Consider the following 21,897-nt stretch of genomic DNA (forward strand, 5'->3'; position numbering starts at 1 on the left):
GTGAGGAGATATGTACACTTGCTCTGACTGAAACATTCTGCAATGTATGAACACAGTGAGCACCACGTGGCGCCCCATGAGCGTGGACAATGCTCATGTTTTTATGTTATTAGTTAGAAAAAAAAGAAAGATGCAGAACTGGCCTGCCGATGTCTGATCATGATGTACAACTTCCTATGCTTTCAAACAGCACCCCCCCCCTTTTTTTTCCCAGAAAAGCACATCTTGGCTGTAATATATTTCCTTTCGCTATCAGAGCCTTTTTTGTGTCTTGTAAGCATTTGTTTCTCAACTGCCATTGAGGGTAGAGGAGGGGAGGAGAATGACAACTCCCCTCCTCTGTACCCAGGGAGACCTCTGCCCCTTCTGGAATGTTCTCTTGCTAGTAATTAAAGAACTTACAAATATGAGTCATAGCCCTGGGCTCACAGATGACATGCTAAATATTCTGAGAGCATGTCTGATTAAGGAAATGAACAAACCACTCCAAAGCGAGAGGGCAGAAAATGTGAGAATGTCCCAGGAAAGCCAAGCTGTCGTAGAAAGGAGCAGATATGCCGGTCACCTCCTCGGAGCAAGCCAAGAAACAAGTGGTGGGATTTCATCCGTTATAAATGGGATAGTCAGGCACACTCTGCCGATGTCAGCGTGCCTGAATGAAGAACAAAGGGTCCCTGTAAACAGACCCAGGGACTTTCACCATCACCAACTGAGTAGGGGCTTCTCTAGTTACTAAGAATTCTCTAGAAGGTCCACACCATCCTAACCTCCAAAGTGGCTAAGCCTTTTTATCCTCAAAGTCATAAAATCCAAAGCTCAGATGTATTAATTCCAATTTTAAAAGAGATTCCTCCAAACAAAGGAAGCCTGGCTCTGTTTCTCCTGGCTAAAGGCTTCAGTCACTTGTGGAGGAAGGACTGCCCTGGCATGTCCCACACAGGTCACCTAAGGATAAGGAGCAGCAGAGTGGCTCTCACAGTTCCCGGGGAAGAGCCCCGGGACCCCAGGAAGGACGTGTGTGCTCTGTAAGGAAGCCTGTCGGGGAGAGGCTCCTCCTCATGCCTGCCTCAAGTGCATGGGGAATCTCCTTCAGCCCTGCCTCAGCCTGAACCCCGGGTTTTCTCCACCCTAGAAGTTACTCCTACTGCCAACAGTAAGGAAATGACCATGTAACATTGTATGTGGACTGTTGAGAGCCACAGCCAAAGGGGCCCCAGCAAACTTCCAGCTGCCGGCTGATGATTGGCTCACAGCAGCCCCAGCAACATCTAGCTGATTGGCTCCTCTGTGGTGATGTTCATTGGGCTGTTTCCCTGCCCTTCAGACTGCCAGCTGATGATTGGCTCACAGCGGCCCCAGCAACATCTAGCTGAGCTGCTCATTGGGGAACTTCTTTGGCTCCGCCCACACGACCCAGCCAATCAGCCTCAAGAGCAGGAGGATTGTGGGAGGTGGTGCGGTTTGTGTGGGGGTGAGAGGCTTGTGGGAAGCCGGTGGTGGCAGTTGGGCTCTGAGGGTTTTTTCCTGAGGAGCTGTTTTGTTTGGCGTTTGTAGTTCTAAAAATAAAGTTAGTTTCTTTTGACAAGTGGCTCCTGAATTGTGCCCAGCCAGACTGCGGCAGTGGACGCCTGGTGATTTTCACTTTCCTAATGTCTCTCTTTCGTATTCAGGAACATGGTAAGACCTCTCTCAAGAGTGGAGATAACCCTAGTCTGCTAGTCTGAGCCTGTCGTCGACCAGCTGACCATCCACTCCACCCATGCCACCTGGGGGCCTTGGCAGAGGTGGGGACCTGAGAGAACAAAGGAGGGAGGGAGCTCGTCCTCAGCTGCACTTGACCCTCCTTGACACCTGCCCGGGAGGACTTCTGCAGGGAGGCCTCCTCCCAGGCAAATGAACTGGTCGGCTGTCCCTCAAGGGGCCAGATCGCCAGGTGGACCAAATTGCCAGGGCTGGGTGGGCTGCATGGTCACCTGGTGACACAGAACATCCCTGTGGCTCTGCCTTTCCACACAGGGTCCACAGGCCCTTTCCACCCGGGTGCCTCTCCTGACAGAGGAGCTGGGCATTCTGTGGACCAAAGCCAGGTGACAGGAAAGACTTCAGGCCCAGGAAAAAGACTTACAGTGTGGACCAAACTACCACTGAGCACAATTCCCTAAGCCTGAGGCTTCATACTTTCATCAGTAAAAAAAAAAAAAAAAATGATTTTAAAACCCACTATAGACATAAAATCCACACCAACTAAAAAGCACAATGTATCCACTGGAACTTACAGGGGCAAAAATAATATCCCTCCTTTGACATACTGAGAGAATCACAAAGGGGAAAGGTTCCCAGTGCCACACTTGCACACAGTAGGTACTCAATGACACAACAGGTGCCATGTTCACACATGGTAGGAACTCAACAACACAATGGGTCTGTGCTTGCACATAGTAGGTACTCTACAACATAACAGGTGCCCTCCTCACACAGCACACAGTAGGTACGACAATATAACAGGTGCCCTCCTCACATAGCACACACTAGGTACTCAACAATGTAATGGGTGCCCCGCTCACACACAGTAGGTACTCAGCTGAAGACACAACAGGAGCTCCCCTTTCCAGCCGACCTCCCGGCATATACTCACTGCGTCTCGGCTCCCAGCAGCATTTCCACTTTCTCATTTGCGTGGTTACTCAGGACCGTCAGGGTGAAGAGGTGACTAGTGGAGCTCTGTCGTGAATACAGCATGGTGGAACTGTTCTTCCCTGGAGAGGAACTGAGGTCTTCATTGTCACAACATTCCACCAACAGCTGATCTCTTAAGGAATAATCGTTGACGTTGTAACTTTCCTCACTATAAGGAAACGGGAAAAGGACGTGTTGGTTACGCTGGACGAGGCAGTGACGCTGTCAGCTTCCCAGTCACATTTTGGGAGGAGGAGGAGGAGGAGGAGAAAGACCTAATTTACAGTGTGAGTTGGAACCTCAATAACATCTGCTGATTGTGAGCCAAGGTGATCCCCCTCAATTAAGCCTCTTAGTTATTACTGTAATTATAACAGTCTAAATGGCCTCTGGGGTGTAAGGGCAGTGTTTAGAGTCTCAAATGCTCTAGGTGTCATCAGATGTCATCCTGGAACTGTCCTGTGAATGAGATCACCATGCCTCCTGGTCACGCTCCACCGCGCACTCCCCCCCAGGATGAAGAGGAGCCACGGGCCTGGCAGGCACCCTGCCTCCCAAGGGCCGCGCAGAGGAGGGAAGCAGAACCCCAGAGGCCTGCCCCCTCCTGGCCCAATGCCCAGCCCTGCTCTCCCACCCTCCCCGCCTTGGCACCTGCTCCAGAAGCCACGGGTTTAACCCTGCCATGCCCTGAAACTGCTCACCCCAGCACCCCAGGGTCCTCCATTCTGGGACTCTCTTCCCACCCACTGTGAACCTGCCTAGTCTAGCGCCCACTCCCTCAGCAGCTAGGCTGCTCCGAGCACCCCCCGTGGTGTCCCCTGGGAGTGCCCTTCCTTGGGGAATTGGTGACAGCTCAGCATTGGTGACTCCTCAGCACCTTCCCTAAGTGCAGTTCTCTGGTAGGCGCTATACCCCGACCACTCTCTGCAGTCTGCTTTCCTCCTGGCTTCTAGACAGCGATCGCTCCTCCTCCCGAGAAGACCTCAGCTCTGATGCTGCTGCCACCCCCACGACCCGAGTCCCCCCCCACAAGTGTGGTGTCACGGCCTCCTTCCTGCATGACAGAGCACTACCTACATCATCCCTGAATTTCCATGCAGAGGGCCCTACTGTCACCTGGTCTCTTAGTTCCTTACTTCATCATCCCAATGACCTTGTCCTCTGCTCTACGTCAGTCACCTTGTCACCGCCGACTACAACCTCTCCCTCCAGCACACAGTCTTCACCACTCACCCCTGTCCTAACCCCCAGTTCCACAACCCCCTGTCTGCCACTGTTCCCCTCCTCGGATCCCGTGTCCTCTGATCAAACACAGTAACCGAGTTCTTGGAACCCAGCCATGATCACTCCTTGCACACGTGCGTGTCCCCACGCTGTGTGTGCCTGGTGAATCCTGGTTGCACACTGCTCTCCTTCCATTCTGCACCCTAGCAGCTGGACGTGGGAAAGCTCAAAGGACAACTGTCAAATAAAAGGACAGATTCAAAACATTCTGACCCTCTTCTCAGAACACTGAACCATTACTCTACTTAATAACAAATGCAAATACATGAACTCAGGGAAGCTGAGGGAAAATAAAATTCCTTGTGCCTGGTCAAATGTACTAGGAATTTCAGAACAAGCCCCCTTGTTCAAGAGAGTTTGGAATTTCTTTTATTCCATGAGGGTACCTTCCAACCACTCCCTTGCAACTCTCTTTGAAAAATGTTATCTTTTCTAAAATTTAGATAGACTATCCCCTCACAAAACAGCAAATGCCGTCATTATCTATAAAAGCCAAAGACTGCCTTCTGATGAAGACTATTGTTGCTCAGGTAACAAGTGACATAATGGGAGCTTCCCGTGGCATCTCGTGTCCAGAGCCCTCCTCAGCCCTCCCATGCCGGACCCGCACTTCCCATACCCAGAACCAGGTGCATCTGGCACACAGATGCTTGTAGGAGAACAGGCCACATGGACAAACACACATAGCTACATTTCTCAAGGATCTCCTTCACCAGAAGTAAAGTAGGTGATGTGAAGTTTGTAACATCCTGTGGATTTAACAGACAGGATTCGACAGCTCGAGACACAAGGTAAAAACCGAAAAGAAAAAAGGCTTTAAAAATTAGCAAAATCTCAAGCAACAATAACATCAAAAGCAAGTGAGAAAGAGGAGGAATGGGGGTTTTCTTGCGACTGTCCTCTCTCTGCACCTCCAAGTTACGCTTCTGCCCCAATTCACAAATTAAGAGAGAGGGCCTATGGGTCAAAAGCGGCCATTTTCTGTTAAAAGGAACCCTTCAGACAGAGAAACTGAGGACCTAAAACTGATATGGGCATCTAGGTAGGCCCTGAACACCACTGCATGGGTATCACAGGTACTTCCAAAGAAATAAGATCAAGGAGATGCACTAGCTGTCTTTCAGGGTGACTGGAGTCCAAGAGCTCAGCATCAGGGGGCAGCACCTGTTAGACCACAGGCTGAAAGCAAGACCAGGAGCTCGCCGAGGGAACTAGGGGAACGAGTCCCAAGCTTTCACTCCTCCTCTTGGTTGTCAGAGCTCCTGTGACCCCCAGTGTTGGCTCAATGCAAACCCAACTGGCCTATTTCATCAAGTTGTGAATCCCTGTCTCGCAGGGACAGAGTCAGAAGAAGGTAAATTTAAGAAATGTTTCCCCACTGTCCTTTTGAGCAGTGACACAGACCAGGTCTCCATCCTGGCCCTCTCAGACGTCCAGTCTGGAGCTCATCTCCAGCCTCAGTTTCCCCACCTGCAGAGCATGTCCTTGGATAAGTCCTTGGAACTCTGCCCAGTTTGACTTCTGGATCCCAAACAGGATGCAAGGAACAAGTTTACCCATCTGTGTTTTAACTGATCTACCATCAATCCTCCAATACCACCATTTTATCCAGGCCAGTCAGCTTCTATAGCGTATAATAAATACTGTAGGGGTTTACGCGCCCTTTGCTACATTCTTAGTGAGTTTAATGTAAAAATAAAATCTTGATCCCATTCAAAAGTAGTAAATTGGTTATTTTTCCTGGTCTGCTACCGTCCAATGGACCTCAATGGAACGCCTGGTGAAAAGGAATTGGCTCTGGCCAGCTCCTGTGTGTTTTCTCTCCCACAGGCTCATGCCCACAGCCTCCCGAAGGTTCACGTGGGACTGGGATGGAGAGCCTTGTCCTGAGGCCAGCCAGCACCTGCCACTCCTCTGTCACAGTGCATAAGGACAGCTGTGTTGGGACAGGAGTTTAGGAGGCTGAGCAGGTCCAGGGCCGGATGCCACCACGCAGCACCCATTTTCCTCCTCCTCTTACTCAGGTCCAGAGGTACCGGGCAGCCTGTGCTGGGCTGGGCAAGAAGCCCCTTCCCTTGGGGAAGCTGATGGGAATCAGACTTCCCGTCTGTGGCTGTCACTGAACAAACATATGGTTTACACAGGCTCTGCAACAATCAGGACCACGGAATTAGGAAGTCAGATTGCTCAGGGAAAAAGCAAATGGAAAAACCACCTTTCCTTATAGGAGACGTTTACGGGGACACTTCCTTTCATTGTCTCATCTGTGCTCCAAGTTGGCAGCTGCTCCTCCAGGCTGTTGGGGGCGGGGGGCAGGTGGCAGCCCCCATCAGGAGTATCAATCAATAAAACATACAGAAGCCGGAGGCTCTGTGAGCAAACAGGGGCGGTGTCCCTGCTGAGACACGGTCCAGCCACTGATAGTTGTTAAGGTTTCTTTTTTAACAAAATGAAGAACTGTGGGTAAAGAGAGCAGCATATTATGACAAACACGCCATTCAATTTAGTTCCCTCTGGGAAGAACTCTGTCAGGCAACTCAGAGGAGGTTTGGTTCTGTACATGCAACGGAAGTGATCCTTGCCTTACTGTAAACAGCTGTGTTCTTAAGCAGAGTGCTACGAACTTCTCAAGAAGGATTTTCCCACTGGGTGTACACTTACTACCTTTAAGTCAGGAAAACCTACAAAGACCATGTAACGTAAATGCACCTTGAAAACACCCAAACGACTTGTGTATGTGCAGTGTGATCACAGGGACAGACATCATCTTCCGCACGTGCATCTTACCTGGGAGAAGGAGGACGAGGGAGGAGGGTGGAAGGATTCCAGGTCATCGACAGTATTTTATATCTATTCTGTTGTTTTAAAGGAGGGCATCTAATGTTGCCACGGGGGAAAAAGATGGTATCTGTCAAATCTGGATAGAACTCTTAGCAGCTGATGATTTCCTGTAGGCTTAAACTATTTCATAAGTAAAAGATCTAAAATTCACAGATGCACAGATGTGAAGGCCACCATCACTCAGGGGTCTCCAGGTGCTGGAGGAGTAGCGGAGGGCCCTCTAGCTCAGAGAGGGTCCTTTCCATCCTAATGGCTACGTGCAGGCAGCACCACTGGCTGCGATCCACAGACTGAGATGTGAGCTCAGTGTGATAAGTGGTGGGTGAGACCCAAATGAGGGCTTTCCTAGACAAGAATGAATCTGTCTTATTAATAAATACACATACAACATTTAGGATCAAACTGAATGGTTCCTGCTATGTGAACAAAGAAGGGGTATTCAGTGTTCTAGAGGTATTTATTCTTGTTAAATCAATCTATAATTCTAACATAACTCAAAATTTTTTTGAGGGGAGTGGCAGGGAGGGGGAGTAACTGAGCTGATTTTAAAATAATGGGAAAAACTGACGTGAAGAAATGGCCAGAAGGATGGAAAGAGGTGGGCGTGAGCTGGCTCTACAACACACTATAATGCAACAGCGGACGGGCAAGAGCCGGTAGAGGGACTGAGGAGGGGGCATCGAGGGCTCACCCACTGTGACACAAGCATAGCTGGGGACTTGGTCTATGACACAGGTGGTTCTTCCACAATTGACAGTTTTTCAATGAACAACACTAAGAGGATTGGGGAAGCCTCTAAAGGTAACTGGCCTCTCCTCAGCCATTTCCTTGACCAAGCCCTGGTGTGGGGGAGTCAGAGGCCAGCTGGGTGACTGGCTTGTCCTGCCCTGTGGTGGGACAAGCCTTTCAACTGGTGCGTCCCTGGGGAGGGCCCACCTAAGGCTTTTTGGCCAATGTCTTGGCACATACTGGGCATGAGTGATAAAGTGGAAAGTGATCCCTGGAGGGGGTAGGCAGGTGGGCTGGAGGCTGGGCAGAGCCGGTCTGCAAAGGCCAGCACTCCGCTGCTCTGCCCGGAGCTGGTCGCACACACCTTAGTGCTCTGGACCCCTCCATAGCCTGGGTCTGATAGATGGAAACCCAAGTCACACCTCCATCTTCCCTTTATAAACTGAAAGGAAAAGACGCTGGGGAGAAGGATCCAAACAAGACAGACACACTGCCCTCCGCCCACTCGGAGGCTCCCTTGCCACAGGCTGCTCAGCATGAGCACACTCCGTCCTGAAGAAGACCCTTCCCAGGTGCTGAAGGAAAGCAAAGGTCATGAGTGGGCAGCTGCCTGCCTTCCCTCCCACTCCCATGCTCCACCAGGTCCAAGCCCTGGGCTCCACGGTTCTCCTCTGGAGTCTGCAGGACTCAGACGTCAGTGAGCATCTGCGACACTGGAACTACCTGCAGCTGATGCTTCGGGGACAGCTGTGTGTCACCCTTCAGAGCCATCCTGCACACCTTCCTGCTTCTCCTCAGGGATGCCAGGACCTGCCAATCTCCCAGGACTGGTGGCCCAGGAGTGCATGGGGGAGCTCTTCCTTGTGTCGTTTGGCACAAGCATGCATGAGAGCTCTCCCGCTGCAGATTTCAACTTGCTTCCCTTCCCCTTCAAAAAACATGGCTTTAAACCCCCACGCTTGATCCTGGGCTTAGGGGAATGAAAATTCCCTAGACCAACACTGCTGCGCTCAAGGACGCTGGACTACGCTGACATTTATGTCAAGTTATGGGATTAAAACACTTTTACACCTGACTGAGATTGGACTTCAATTTGAAAGCCTGGTTTAGAACTATACCAACAAATTTTTAGTGGAATAGTATACAGTTCTACATAATGAAGTATTCAGCACGCATGTAAGGGCACAGATTTGATTCAGAGTGTCTGGTGAGAATCCCAATTTTGTCACTTATTTGATTTGTGAACTTGAGCAAGTTACTGATCTTTTCTATGCTTCACTCCATCTTTAAAGTGGGGGTAAAAATACCAACACTGCTGGATTTGTTGTGGGGATTAAATGAGCTAGTATACACTTGTCTCCGGGTGTACAGCTCTCACAATGCTGCCTGGCTTACAGCAAACACCTAGTCGAGGCTGGTTATGACTTTTTACTTTTGTAACATAATATCATCCATTTAAACTGCCCGACTTTTACGGAAGGCCTGGCTTTGCAGCCCAGCAGGTCCACGTTGCCAGGGATGCTCTACACCCATCATCCTTGACAAAAAAAAAAAAAAAAAAAAAAAAGAGACAGGCAGTTCAGAGAGGCCATGAGCACTCTGGGAATGCCACTGGGGTGGCCAGGATGGAGCCTGCTTGGAAGGGCCACAGGCAGCTTCCCGAGTGGGTAACGAGGTCACTTCAGTTGTGGATACTCCCCCCCATGGGATTCAGCCTGACTGCCACTACTACCTTCAGAACAGGAAAACTCACCCTCGTCCCTTGAGGTCATTGGTAGAGTGGATCAGGACCCCAGATGCCAAGAGGTGTGCGTGCTCACGTTCCTCATGTAAAGGGGCACATTCCACATCACCCTCACCCCTGCACCCACATCCTTGCTCGGTTACCTGCCACATCCAAGACAATGCAGGTGCCGTGTGGACAGTGGTTGTGCCACACTGTTTAAGGAACAATGACAAGAAAAAGCTCTGGGCATGCTCAGTGCAGATACCACTCATTTGGTTTGGTTTCCCTGTACTTTCCATCCAGCCCTGGTGGAAGGCTTGGACATGGAGGGCCAGCCATAACAGGACTGTGTCACACATCAGGGGTCAGGGACGCTGTGAGAAGTCACTACTATAAAAGTAATTTCATAAAGAATAAAGCAGAATGGCAGGTATCACTCACCAATTGTGCTAATTAGAGACGAAGACACAAATAAAGGTGTTTATTCCTAAATCCTGTTGATTTTGAAAGCCATAAGTCCAGGTCTGGGTCTAGAGAGTGCCATGGCCTTTGGATGTACACCAATGGCAGATTTAGACCAATTTTTAGACAATAAAATACACTAACAGGGCAACAATTTGATTCATAGCAAGATCTTTAGGGAGAGAAGCACAATACTGAAGATCAAATTGACAGTATGTGTCAATTACTGAGTCATTTAGCAGGAACCATTCACAGCGTGAAAAGCCTTATGGGCATCACCTGATCTAACGTTCGTGGACTCCATGATAAAGACATCACTATGGTCCCAGTATACAGGCGAGAACACCGAACACCAAGGAACTGAGAGATGGAGTCCAGGGTCACATGCCCAGGTTGTCTGACCCAGGCATCGTGTCGTGTTTCTCAAGAGTGGCAGCTTCAACACTGAATAGCAAAGTCAACTCTCCACACAGACTCGGAGGAAGTCACATCTCACCATGTCACAGAACTCCAGAGTGCTGGCACAGTGACACAGACAAAGGAAGAGGAGGAAGAACTGACACTCCTTCTCCACTGCCATCTCACCACGTGAAGTTGGAACCAAATGCTGTGACAGTCAGAAACACCGAAATCTAATGTTCCAGGAGGAAAAGGGCTTTAAATTAGTTTTGCTGCTTTCCCTTTATCCAAGATTCTCTTCACTTCCCAAGAAAGGAGTTTGTTCTGCAAAGGAAGACAGGCGACACCAGGGGACTTTGGTTTTCTACGACGGAAAGAACGTTTTCACGGAAAATCTCAAAGCGGAACCAGACCAGGTCACTACCCTCACAGGGAGCCTGCAGGGCTGTAAGCCTCCTGCATTCAAGCTCCTCGGAAAATGCAAGCTCTGATTGAAGTCCCTGGGCTCGCAAGGATGGCCTGGTGGCACTCTATTACAGAAAATCCTTTCATTAAGCCTGCGGACTGGTTAACGAGTCACAGAGCTCAAGTTCTATCGACACACACTGTGATCATGGAACAGGCACCAGGAAGTGGGAATCCACTGTCCTGGAGGTCAGCAGGAAGGAAATGTTACAAAAGGAGACTTCCCCAGAGTCCCACGCTAGATGAGCTAAAGGTACACAAAATCTGGCAAGTACAAGTTGGTGCCAATTCCCCTTTCCTGCAACTGGCAGAACTACAGAATATCAAAACTTTGCATTGAAAATGGTGCTTCTCAAAGCAAACAAAAAAAAAGTGTAAGTTTCTAGGCATTTTTCCCAATGATAATATGGAATGAGGAAAAATACTCCAGATGCACAAAACCAAAAAGTAACGAACACAAAGAAATTGAGAGTTAAATTAGAACCTGCAAGGCTGAGACACCTGGAGTACCACTGACCCAAAATGCCTGGGATCAAAAGTGTGCTGGGTTTCTTCTTATTATTATTTTTAGATTTTGGAGTATCTGCATATATGTTATGATGAATCTTGAGGAGGGAGCCAAGTCTAACCCTGAGATTCATTTCCATTTCATGCACACCTTATACACATAGCCTGGAGGTAATTTTACATGGTACCTCAAATATCTTTGTGCATGAAATTAGGTTGCCCAGTGTGAAATTTTCCACTTTTCATTTCAGCACTCAATGTATTAGATCTTGGAGCGTTTCTGATTTCAGATTCTGGGGTCAGGGATGCTCCACCTGAACTCGCTCAGAGCCCTCATCTGTAGCATGGGAACAGCCCTGGGTACTGTGATGAGCCACTCATGCAGGGCACATACTCTGAACAGTGGGCAGGGCACACCGCACATTCTCCAATCCTGGGCTCTTGCTGCCTTCACTGTCACTGACTGGTGTGACGGGAAACAGTGCCTGAGAACATCATGGCTAGATCATCAGGAGGCAGAGGGCTGAAAAGATGAACAGAAACCAGTCAGAGAGGACTCTACCTGCTGCGATAGGGAACGTGGCGCCACGAGATTCTGGCCTCTTCTGCTCTGTGCCCAGTGCTCTGCCTCCCACACACCTTTGTGAGGCAAAGTCCTCTTCATGCTTTAGGCCTTAGATTGACTGGCACCTCCTCTGCGAGCTTCCATCCATCTCTCTGCGTGGGGATGATGTCTGCTGCTCTGTGGTCCTACACACCCACATGCCTCCCTCTCTACAACACCTGGAGTCAACTGTGTGTCCATGTCTGTTTCATTGACCTTTGCTTCCTCAGTGTGCAGCAAAGCACCCAGTGTGGGAGGGTCTTTTTTGGGGAGAGTGAGTAACTAGGGATTGAACTTGGGAGCACTGGACCACTGAGCCACATCCCCAGCACCACTTTGTATTTTATTTAAGGAACTGAGTTGCTTAGAGCCTTGATGTTGCTGAGGCTGGCTGTGAACTCATGATCCTCCTGTCTCAGCCTCCCGAGCCACTGGGATTACAGGCGTCCTGCCCCACACATGAGGACCATTCAACAAACACTTGCAGAACGTGGACCCACAGGGTGGGTGCTGGAAGGTAAGCCATTCAAAGTAAAGTTTGTTCAGCGGGCAGATGACCCCTCCCTTTTACCTCCATGCTGAAATTTCCTTCAACTTTCTTTTAATTTTAGAAGACATGCGATTTTTGTATTTTACTTTTCTATTCTTGTTATATATTCACTTTTAAGTAAAGGGTTTTTTAGGGTGAAGACAATGAGCACTTATTGTCAGCCAACCAAGCTCTGCTTGGACAATTCCCGTGTTTGGTGGCAACACACACAGCTTCTCATCCAGAGCCAGCTGAGCTCACGATTTCTTCTCCCGCAGGCCTGTATGATCTGGTGTCCACTCCCGAGCCACTGGGATTACAAGCGTCAGTCTGTGTGATCTGGTGTCCACTGCTCTTGAGGGCCATAGTGAGCACAGCTGTGCAAGGCCTGCTATCTCAGACTCAGGGGTCGGGTGAGCCTGAGGGCGGCAAGGTGGTCCAGCTTCTTTTTTCTGGGGATGCTCTTCCAAGGGCACATGGGTGACACGTGGAACGCAGTTGGGCAACCACCAGGAGGTGGGGATGTGTGGCTTTTCTCCCTGTGTGCCTAAGTGCCTTCCCTCACCGTCTTCCTGCAGTTGGGAGTCGTTGACCTAGCTCCAGCTGTGGGCCGGGTAGGCACAGCCGTCTTCACTTCTGGTGCCACCTTCATGAAATGGTAAATGAACATTTTTGGTTACTTAACTTTGGCCAGAACAAATCTGGAGCGTAGTTGATCAGGTGGTTCCTCACGTCACTGAAATGTGACCTGCAGATCTCTCCAGAAACAACACAGCCTCAAGGTAAAGAGCGTGTTAGGCTGGATTTGTGAAGCTGCTCAATAGAGGAAGCTCTTTTTACTGGCTTCTGGTTTGTATTCCTGGATCAACTAAATTTAGGCAGCCAAGTGTTCTCAGACAAAAGGTTTAAGCAATAAAAATATTGAATTATCTCCCTTTGTCTAGTTGAATGGGTCTGGGAAGCCCCACAGATACTTTTCTGCCCTGGGAGAGACGCTGCTGGGGCTCCTGAGGTTTGGGAAGACTTCTCAGGCGAGGGCGGCTGACACGGGATGGGACGGTCCCTTCTGTAGCACAGAAGCTGGGAGAGCAGCACAGGCTCAGTGGGTCGAACCCAGTGCCTTTGTGTTCTGCAGCTGCTCTGCGCTTACCCTGGCCCCAGGCACAGGCGTCAGGACGCAGGAGGGACCACAGGTGAGCAGCAGAGGATGCCCAGGAGCTGTCTTCGAGTGGCTCTTCTTTTCCATCAGCAGAGACAAACATCCCGGAGAGTCCTCAGAAGACTTCTCATGTCTTACATTCATTCTTGGGTCACAAGACTCCTTGTCACAGGCAGGCTGGGAAAGGAAGACAGCAGCCATACTCACCCTGGGTCAGCCAAGACGCACCCGGGCCTGGGCACGGGGGCTTGACGGCAAGGAGCAAGACAGGGTGGTAGCTGGACAGATACTAATAGCTCCAGCCGTGACTGCAGAGCCCCTTCTGCACTGATGTCCACCTCGAGCAGCCTGGGAACCAGGAAGAGCTCTGGTAGCACCAGCCCTTGCCTTCAGGATGAACAGGGTGACGCGCACACTCACTTCAAAGGAAACAGCTGCCGATGCAGGCCTGCAGCCCACTTCCCTTGGTCACTGTCAGTCCTCCTGCTGCGGTCAGTGAGCGAGCGACCTGCAGGCAGAGCCTCCAGGCTCCAGGCAGCCAGGCGCACCCTTCAGAGCAAGCCTCAGCTGGGTGCCGCTGGCGGTAAGGAACTGCCCAAGGCAGAGGTGGCCCGAGGCTTTCCTACAAAAGGCCAGCTAAGACCGCCAGGCAGTTTTGCCAGGGACAGACGAGTAGATCTATGGTTTTTTTTATTATTATTATTTCTTTGAGATGCTGGAGATTAAACCCAGGGCCTTCACATGTTAGCCAAGCACTCCACCACTGAGCACATACAGCTCCAGCCCCTTTTTATCTTATTTTGAGAAAGGATCTTGCTCCGTTGCCCAGGCTGGTCTCTGAGACCGTAGGTGTGCACCGCAGCACGCAGCTAGGTTTGTCTTCTAAAGTGGTTCTCTGGCCATGGGATGTAAAATGGATGAGGGTGGCACCGTGAATCCAGTTGAGTGTATCTCATAGGAAGAGATCAAGGGGCTTGGACCAGAGTGGTGGCAACAGATGGAGAAAAGCTATTTCATGAGCCATTTGTAAGAATGGTGACTGGGCAAGGGTCACTGTGACAGGACAGAGTTGGGCTGTCTTCCAGGGTTACTGTGGAGCAACGAGGTGGACAGAGATGCCTTTCACTACAGAAGGAATAAACCCCAGAGAAGGAATGAGCTTAACGGAGAAGATGCGGACAGAAAGCAACCTGACACACCTCAGATGGAGGTGTATGTGCTCAGTGGTGAGTGCTTGCCTAACATGTGAAGGCCCTGGGTTTAATCTCCGTCATCCCAAATAAATTAATTAATTTAAAAAAAATATAGATCTACCTTGCCTGTTACCTTCCGTGGAGATGGGGTCTTTGCAGATGTCATCAAGTTAAGGCCATCCTGTTACAGGGGGCCTACACCACTGGTAATAACTGGTGTCCTTAGAAGAGGAGGAAGATTTAGAGGCACAGAGACACTGGAGAGACAAAGGTCACATGGAGACATGGACAGAGAGCAGAGGGAGGGTCTACAGGCCAGGGATGACAGAAGCCCTTAGCCTGATTCTTCTCTAGGCCTTCTGAGGGGCTGGGGACACTGCCAACATCTTAATTTGGGACTTCTGGCCTACTGAACTGTGGAAAGATGAGCAACTGTTGTCTTAAACTGCACTCTGTGGGTCTCTGAAAGAGCAATTGCAGGACTCTAACAAGTACCAGGACAAAAGTTTGCCTTTGGCTTCAGACAAAACTGGGAAGGAAGACCTGTTATGGTCTAGATGTGACGGGTCCCCAGAAGCTCACAGGTGAGAGAGTGCCAGAGGGTTCAGAGGAGAAATGATTGGGTTATAAGAGCTTTAACCCAATCAGTGAATCGATCCCCTGATAGGGATTGATTAAGTGGAACTGGAGGCAGGTGGTGAGTGGCTGGAGGAGGTGGGAACTGGAGGCACGGCTTGGAGTGTGTATTTTGTATCTGGAGAGTGGAGTCTCTTCTCTGCTTTCTCGTCATCCTGTGAGCTGCTTGCCTCTGTCACACTCTTCTGCTGTCATGTTCTGCCTCACCTTGAGCCCCAAGGAATGGAGCTGGCCTTCTATGGACTAAGACTTCTGAAACCATGAGCCCCCAGATAAACTTTTCCTCCTCTACAATTGTTCTGGTGGGTCTCTCGGTCACAGTGATAAAAAAATCCGACTAAAACAAGAAGAAAGCCAGATATAAGGCACTGGATGAGAAGAGTAACGAGATAGTCAACTGCCTTGCAAAACATACCTGTTGGGAGTACAAACCACTTGAGGTCTCAGATTCAGTTTTTAATTACATGATAAGGACAATAACAGATCTAACCCATTAGGCTGTACATGTGGCTACAGTCTGTAAATAGGTTGTTATAAGTCACTGGGCCCAAGCTGGATTGTACATCAAGCTAGTACTTATGCATTTATGATACAGCCTCACTATTACTGCAGGGCCAGGCCTGTGCACCTTACTGCCCCAAGGAGAAGCTGATTTCGATTGCCACTGCTCTAGTTCCAGGAGATGCTCTCAGCTGTCACAAATAGGGGTAGGTGCCACCAGTCGACAGTGAGCAGAGACCATGGATGCTTTTGAACATCCCCTGGGGCACAGGGCATCTCAAACAGAGCAACATCAGGCCCAATTGGCAGTGGTACCAAGCTGAACCATCTGCCCTGATGGTGCCCGGACAGCTTTCAGTCACAGCTGCAAATACCAAAAAGTTTACCTTCTCGTGGACAGCAGACAGACCGAACTTGCACTCTTTAGAAAAAGTAAAACACATCCTTAAAGCCAAGGGCCACACACCTAGCAATCTCTGAATGCACTCAGCATAAACCACCTGCCAGTCTGAAGGGAGGAGGGGGAGAAATGTCCTCCTGAAGAGCCATGCCTGGCAGCTAGAAGCTTCCTTCCATGCCTGGTAACTGGAAGCCACTGGAAGCCACTGGAAGCCCTGCGGCTAAGCCCTGGGCTGCACCTGGGACTGCACTCAGCAGCGGGTGGATGGACCCTTCCTCAGCTGGCACAGGCAGTGACTCCTTATCTCTAGCTCATGGCCACGTCTCACGTACGGCCCTCCTCAAAGCTGCTGTATCTCCGCTGCTGCCATCTCTGGCATGCAAAGCATTTGCAGTTGCCTCTTGGAAGCTATTGTATAAATACGGCTGTGCATACTGTACATTTTTAACCAGCCTGTTCATCAAGAGTCTATGGTCTGCTTGTCACCTTTCACCACATCTCAGACCATCAGCAAGCAGAGCCTCTGATGCTACTCCCTCAGTGAGAGCACCCCAGAAACGCGATGAGTTCACTGGGAGGCCAGAAGACCCCAGGTAGAGTAAAAGCAAAGGCAGGTTCTCGGCTGCCCTCTCCAGTGGAGCTGAATATCTTGCTCTGAGTACAAGTCCAAACACACCTGAGCAAACGAAGGTGGGGTGGTTTGGGTGGCAATGTTAAACACAACAGCTAACCCACCCGTGTTGGCAGGTGCAGTAGGCCAACAGGGGCAGTGCAGAATTTAGTCCTAATGTCCAGAAGTCTATACAGATTAGAAAATAAGTTGCACAGTGAAGTTTCAAATACCCTCAGGATTTTCTTCGAGCTTCTGAAGTCATCAAAATCAAAATGGCATTACTATTTAAGATTGGCTCCATACTATTTTATTTAAGTCATATTTAAGTCAAGAGATTAATTAAAGGTTTTGATCCATTGAGATGGAACAAATATTTCAACAAATGGAAAATGTTCAAAGGTCAAGAATTCTGGCATTTGAAGAGACATGTATAATCACCCTCGCCTAAAAGCAAAACGTCGTATAGCCAAAGAAACATGCTATCTCATGGGAGAGCCATATAAAATACAAGAATTCAAAAATTACAATTTCTCTCCAATCTTTATTTATGGAATTTACTTAGCTACTATAAGTTTAGACTGCCTCAGCTCATAGAAATAACCTTTCCTTGCAGATATGGAAACACTGTTTTCATGTAATAAAAACTGGCATATTTACACATTTGTCTCAGTCACAGAATGGCTTTTCAAAGTAAACAATATTAAAGTTTTCCTTTGCCTATATAACCAAATAGCTGAGTAATTCATAATATGATCTGATAAAGAAGAAAAGCTTGTAAGATATGGTGGCTCATGCCTGTAATCCCAGAGGTTCAGGAGGCTGAGGCAGGAGGACAACAAGTTCAAAGCCAGCCTCAGCAACTTAGTGAGTCACTAAGCAACTCAGTGAGACCCTGTCTCCAAAAAAAAAAAAAAAAAAAAATAGAGGTAAAGCTCAATCTGTGTTTCAATTTAGTTCAAATTATCAAGCTACAAAGTAAGCACCTGAGAAGCAGCACTGAAATTGATATTTCATGATAAATCTGGACATTTATTTCCTATTCTCATAGGGTTGTTTATGTCACTCTCCACGCTGCCTAGTTTTACCCTGTGAACCAGCCTAGCCTGTCACATGCCACCAGTTCAGAACATCCTTATTTCCTCCATACATGGAAATACACCACTGAGTCACATTTTTGTAAAATCCAAGTCCAGATTCTAGGGAAGATAAAATACTAGTGCAGAATAAGCAGAAAAATACTTCACTGGGCACATTTATAAAAAATGTTCCTAGAGCCAAGGAGGGTGTGGAGTGTGTGCCTGTGCGTGGCGTGGGGGGATAGTCTGTGATGTGACTATAGCAGAGGCTCCAGGGCACTCCTCCTGGCCAGTTCCCAGGGGCCAGACGTGAGCACACCAGCAGAGGCGAGCCACAGCTGACCACCCACTAATGAGCTCTGTGCCTCGTAAAGGGAGTACGGTTTGCACAACCAGGTCATGGGCGAGCCTTGAAATCAGCAGTCATCAGGAACAGCGGACTTCAAGTATGCCACGAGGAGCACTGGTACTGTCCCTTAGCCATGTGATCTGTTTTATAAAGAAGCCCTGTGACTGGAGTTTGAAAGACACTGAATGGGAGCCATGAGAGTGCCCACCCAGGGCTGTGGAGGACCGACTGCCACACAGGGTAAAAGCTCAGGATTGTGGCCTGCACCCCGTGAAAGCCACACTGAGGTCGGCTAGATAGCTCACCCCATTACCAGTGGCCATCTAAGGAGAACTATGTGCAGACACAACCACAACCCAATGTGCAAAAGCCGTGTCTCCCCTCCCCCAGTTTGCAAGGGCGGTCACGCCAGCAGGCCAGTGGGTCCAGCACTCCTGGGCTGGGGGTCTGGTGGCAGTGGCTCACCAAGGCTCACCTCTTCTTCTTGGTGATGATGAGCACGTCGTTGAAGAGGAAGAAGTAGACCTGTTGCCTGGAGGTCCTCCTGGAGAAGAGCACCGTGTCCTCCACGAAGGCCGTCAGCTCCCCCCTCTTCACCAGCCACCGGGACGAGGACACCAAGGGGAAGGGCTGCAGAGACAGCACAGGACCAAGCCCAGTCACGGCCACAGGATCAGCCACAGCCAAACATGAGAAGTGCTTTCACACAACGAGGGCATCAGCCACGCGCCATCTCGGTGCAGCACGGGCACAGTGCAACTGGAGAAGCACGGAGCACATGCTCCAGGAGAGAGGGAGACACCTTGGTCCCCGGTATAGAAACTATCACCCCATAGTCAGTGAGAAAATGTCACTGGATCATAACTGAAAAGGTGAGCTAAAGAAGAGTCAGTTAAGATTGAGAAACCAGGTAATGAAATCTCTCCTTACCAACAGTAGGCATTAATCAATACGTAATAGTGATGTGTACACACGGCTTCCCATGTGGGTGCCCCCGTTCACCTCTCTCTTTAAAAGCCTGGTTGAGTTTATATATCACATTATTTTGTAATAATGTATGTTTCGTATAATGCTATGATTTATTGAATCATTCCTCTTTGATAGACATTGGGACTGTGTCCAATCTTCTGGCTGTTACAAATACTGCAATAACTATTTATTTCATTTTATACACACAAAGTACAGAATGACTTCTCAGAAGTACAGCTGTTGGGTGGTAGTAAGTTGCACTTGTAATTTTGATGGTATTTTCCGAACTGGGTTGGTGACAATCTTTTCTACCAGCAACATGCAAAAGTTCCCCTTTCCTATAACCTCATCAATAACGTGTTCTCAAACCTTTGGATCGTGTATAAAGCTAAAAGCTGGAATTCTTTATCCTAATTTCAAATGGCGATTTTTCTCCTCAGTGAAGTAAAGCATCTTTGCGTTCTAACTTGTAATTTTCTAATATTTTGCTTATCACTTGCATCTTACATAATGGGGACATTATCTCTTTCACTTGTATGTGAGTTATAACTGTTTCTTCCCAGTTTGCTACCTACTTTTCTACCTTTTTATGCTTTTTACTTTTCTCTTCACAGTGAAATTTCAGATAGATGAAATGAGTACCTTTTCTTTTAATATGTCTGGATTTGGAGTGAGCTGGTGGGCCTTTCCCACAGCGCTGAGGCTGTCCTGCTGAACCACATCGCCCTGGGTCCCTTCTTTAATGAGAACTTTCCCGTGACTCCCAAGTGGCCCTGTACAGCTTTCCTACTGCTCAGGAAATCTGCTATGAGGATCTGAGCAAATCTCATCTTGAAAATGAACTTGGTAGAAATAGCTGTTATCCCTGAGGTGTGACAAGGTCCTCAGATGTTGTATTTCTAATCAGTACTCCCTAGTGTTTCCAAGTGGTCTGAGCTAGCCCTTCATCTCCCTTTCTGAGCCAGGTTTCTGCACCCCCATCACTGCCGTCAGGGGGTTAAAACAGAAAAGTACACTCCAACCTACTACTCAGGGCACCTGGACCCTGCTCCTGAATCTCCCACCACTCACCTAGTGACTCTGCTGTCAGTTACTTACTCTCCAGCTTCATTTTTCTCATTGATAAAATTTAAAAGGTGTGACTGTAAAAAAAGAGTGGTCCTAAAACTCTGGGATGTGACAGAGAACCTTCTTTCTGCAGAACACCATGAAATTCTGATCCCTCTAATTCCACTGCATGAGTTAGAAACACTTTTTCTAGGAAAACATCTGGGCAGTCATTGTAAGTTGCTTAATCAGAACCACAATCACGAGCCCTCTCTCCCATTCAGAACCCGACTGGGAGCCAACAAAGAATGGCCCTGACCTAGATTTGCCATTAACTGTCACTTTCCTCTTTGTTCACCCTGCCATCCATTCAAGAGCAGCATCAGACAGGCCATGACAGCAGCACACGTCCAGAAAAAGTTGTGGAAAACAATGAACTTAAAAATAAAAAGTTTCCATTAACAATGTTTATTACAAAGGTCAAAAAAAAAAAGAAAGAAAAGAAAAAAAAAAGCCCTCATTTGATTTAGAACACCCTGGCCCAGCTCATGGGGTACCACTGTGTGCAGGACATTTTGAAAATATTAAACAAATGTGTTTTTTCAACTCTAAAATTCTACTGTTTTAACTACCTCCTTCCCTCAAGTTTGGTGTCCTAGGATAGGAGCAAGGGGTTGGAGGTGCACCTTAGATAACAGAACTCCTGGCCTGCAAGGTGCTTCTGTCTGGAGAGGCAGAACTGCCTCAGCTGAGGCTCTCTTACCAATTGAGGGCCCTTCTTTGAAAAGCAAATTCCTATTCACTTGGCTGCCCTCAACTGTCCCTATTTTGATAAGATTTAAGCAAAAGGAGTAATTAACAGAGGCACAAGGATACCTTAATTTTAAATTCCAGCTGGGAGTTAATGGTGTACATCATCTCGGTCCTCTCCATCTTACGGGCTCCTTCATTGCACAGTCGAACCAGCTGGAACAGAAGCAGGAGGTTAGGAGAGCCAGGCAGAAGCCTCACTTCTATTGCAGGTCCCGCAGGACTGACAGCACCTAGGAAGGCCCAGGACTCACCCCCATGGGTAAAGAACTCTCAGTTTTACACAGTTAAGATGCTCTACTAAGTTAGAAGCAGTGTGGCCAGACGGGAGGAAAAGAAGGTCCTCAGCAAGCACAGTGGTACCCTGTAATCCTACCTACTCAGGAGGCTGAGGCAGGAGGATGGCCAGTTCAAGTCCAGCCAGGTCTACTTGGCAAGAACTTCTCTAAAAACAAAAAAATAAAAAAGGCTGGGAGTGTAGTTCTGTGGTAGAGTGCTCCTGGGTTCAATTCCAAGTACCACCACCAAAAAAAAAAAAAAAAAAAGTCCTGAGAAATTTCAAGCGCACACAGGCTCTGTCTGCCACACCCTGACACTCAGGTGTTCCCCAACACCATGCTCTCCACCCATCCTGCCCTCTCCTGTCCCCTGCTCCCATCTCTATGCTGGGAACCCCACTCAACCTCCTCAGCTGCACCCCTGCCCATTCCCAGACCAGAACAGCAGGAATCAGACCACCAAACTTCAGAGGCGGAATCTAGGCTGTGTGCAGCATGGGATCAAAAATGGGGTGCAGAAAGAGGAGGTCTTGGGGGGGCCTGATGGCCAACGGACCCCAAGGATGGCCATGCTAAGGAAGTCAGTTAAACTGCAGCCCTGAATCCTCCACCACAGGCTTCTGCCAAGTACCTAATGTGTACTT

At 48.8% G+C, this 21,897-nt stretch overlaps 1 protein-coding gene across 1 annotated transcript in view; it reads right to left on the bottom strand.

The window, feature by feature from the left end:
* ARHGEF26 (Rho guanine nucleotide exchange factor 26) overlaps nucleotides 1-21,897 on the bottom strand; it is a 103,250-nt gene that overhangs the window by 9,651 nt on the left and 71,702 nt on the right. The window contains exons 9-11 of the mRNA XM_081300599.1: nucleotides 21,042-21,131; nucleotides 18,625-18,779; nucleotides 2,636-2,845 (exon numbers count right to left, since the gene is read on the bottom strand). Coding sequence (XP_081156725.1) covers nucleotides 2,636-2,845; nucleotides 18,625-18,779; nucleotides 21,042-21,131 — 455 coding nt within the window. The remainder of the gene's footprint in view (nucleotides 1-2,635; nucleotides 2,846-18,624; nucleotides 18,780-21,041; nucleotides 21,132-21,897) is intronic.

The sequence above is a fragment of the Spermophilus citellus genome (assembly GCF_964194105.1).
Source record: "Spermophilus citellus genome assembly, chromosome: 7".
NCBI lineage: Eukaryota > Metazoa > Chordata > Mammalia > Rodentia > Sciuridae > Spermophilus > Spermophilus citellus.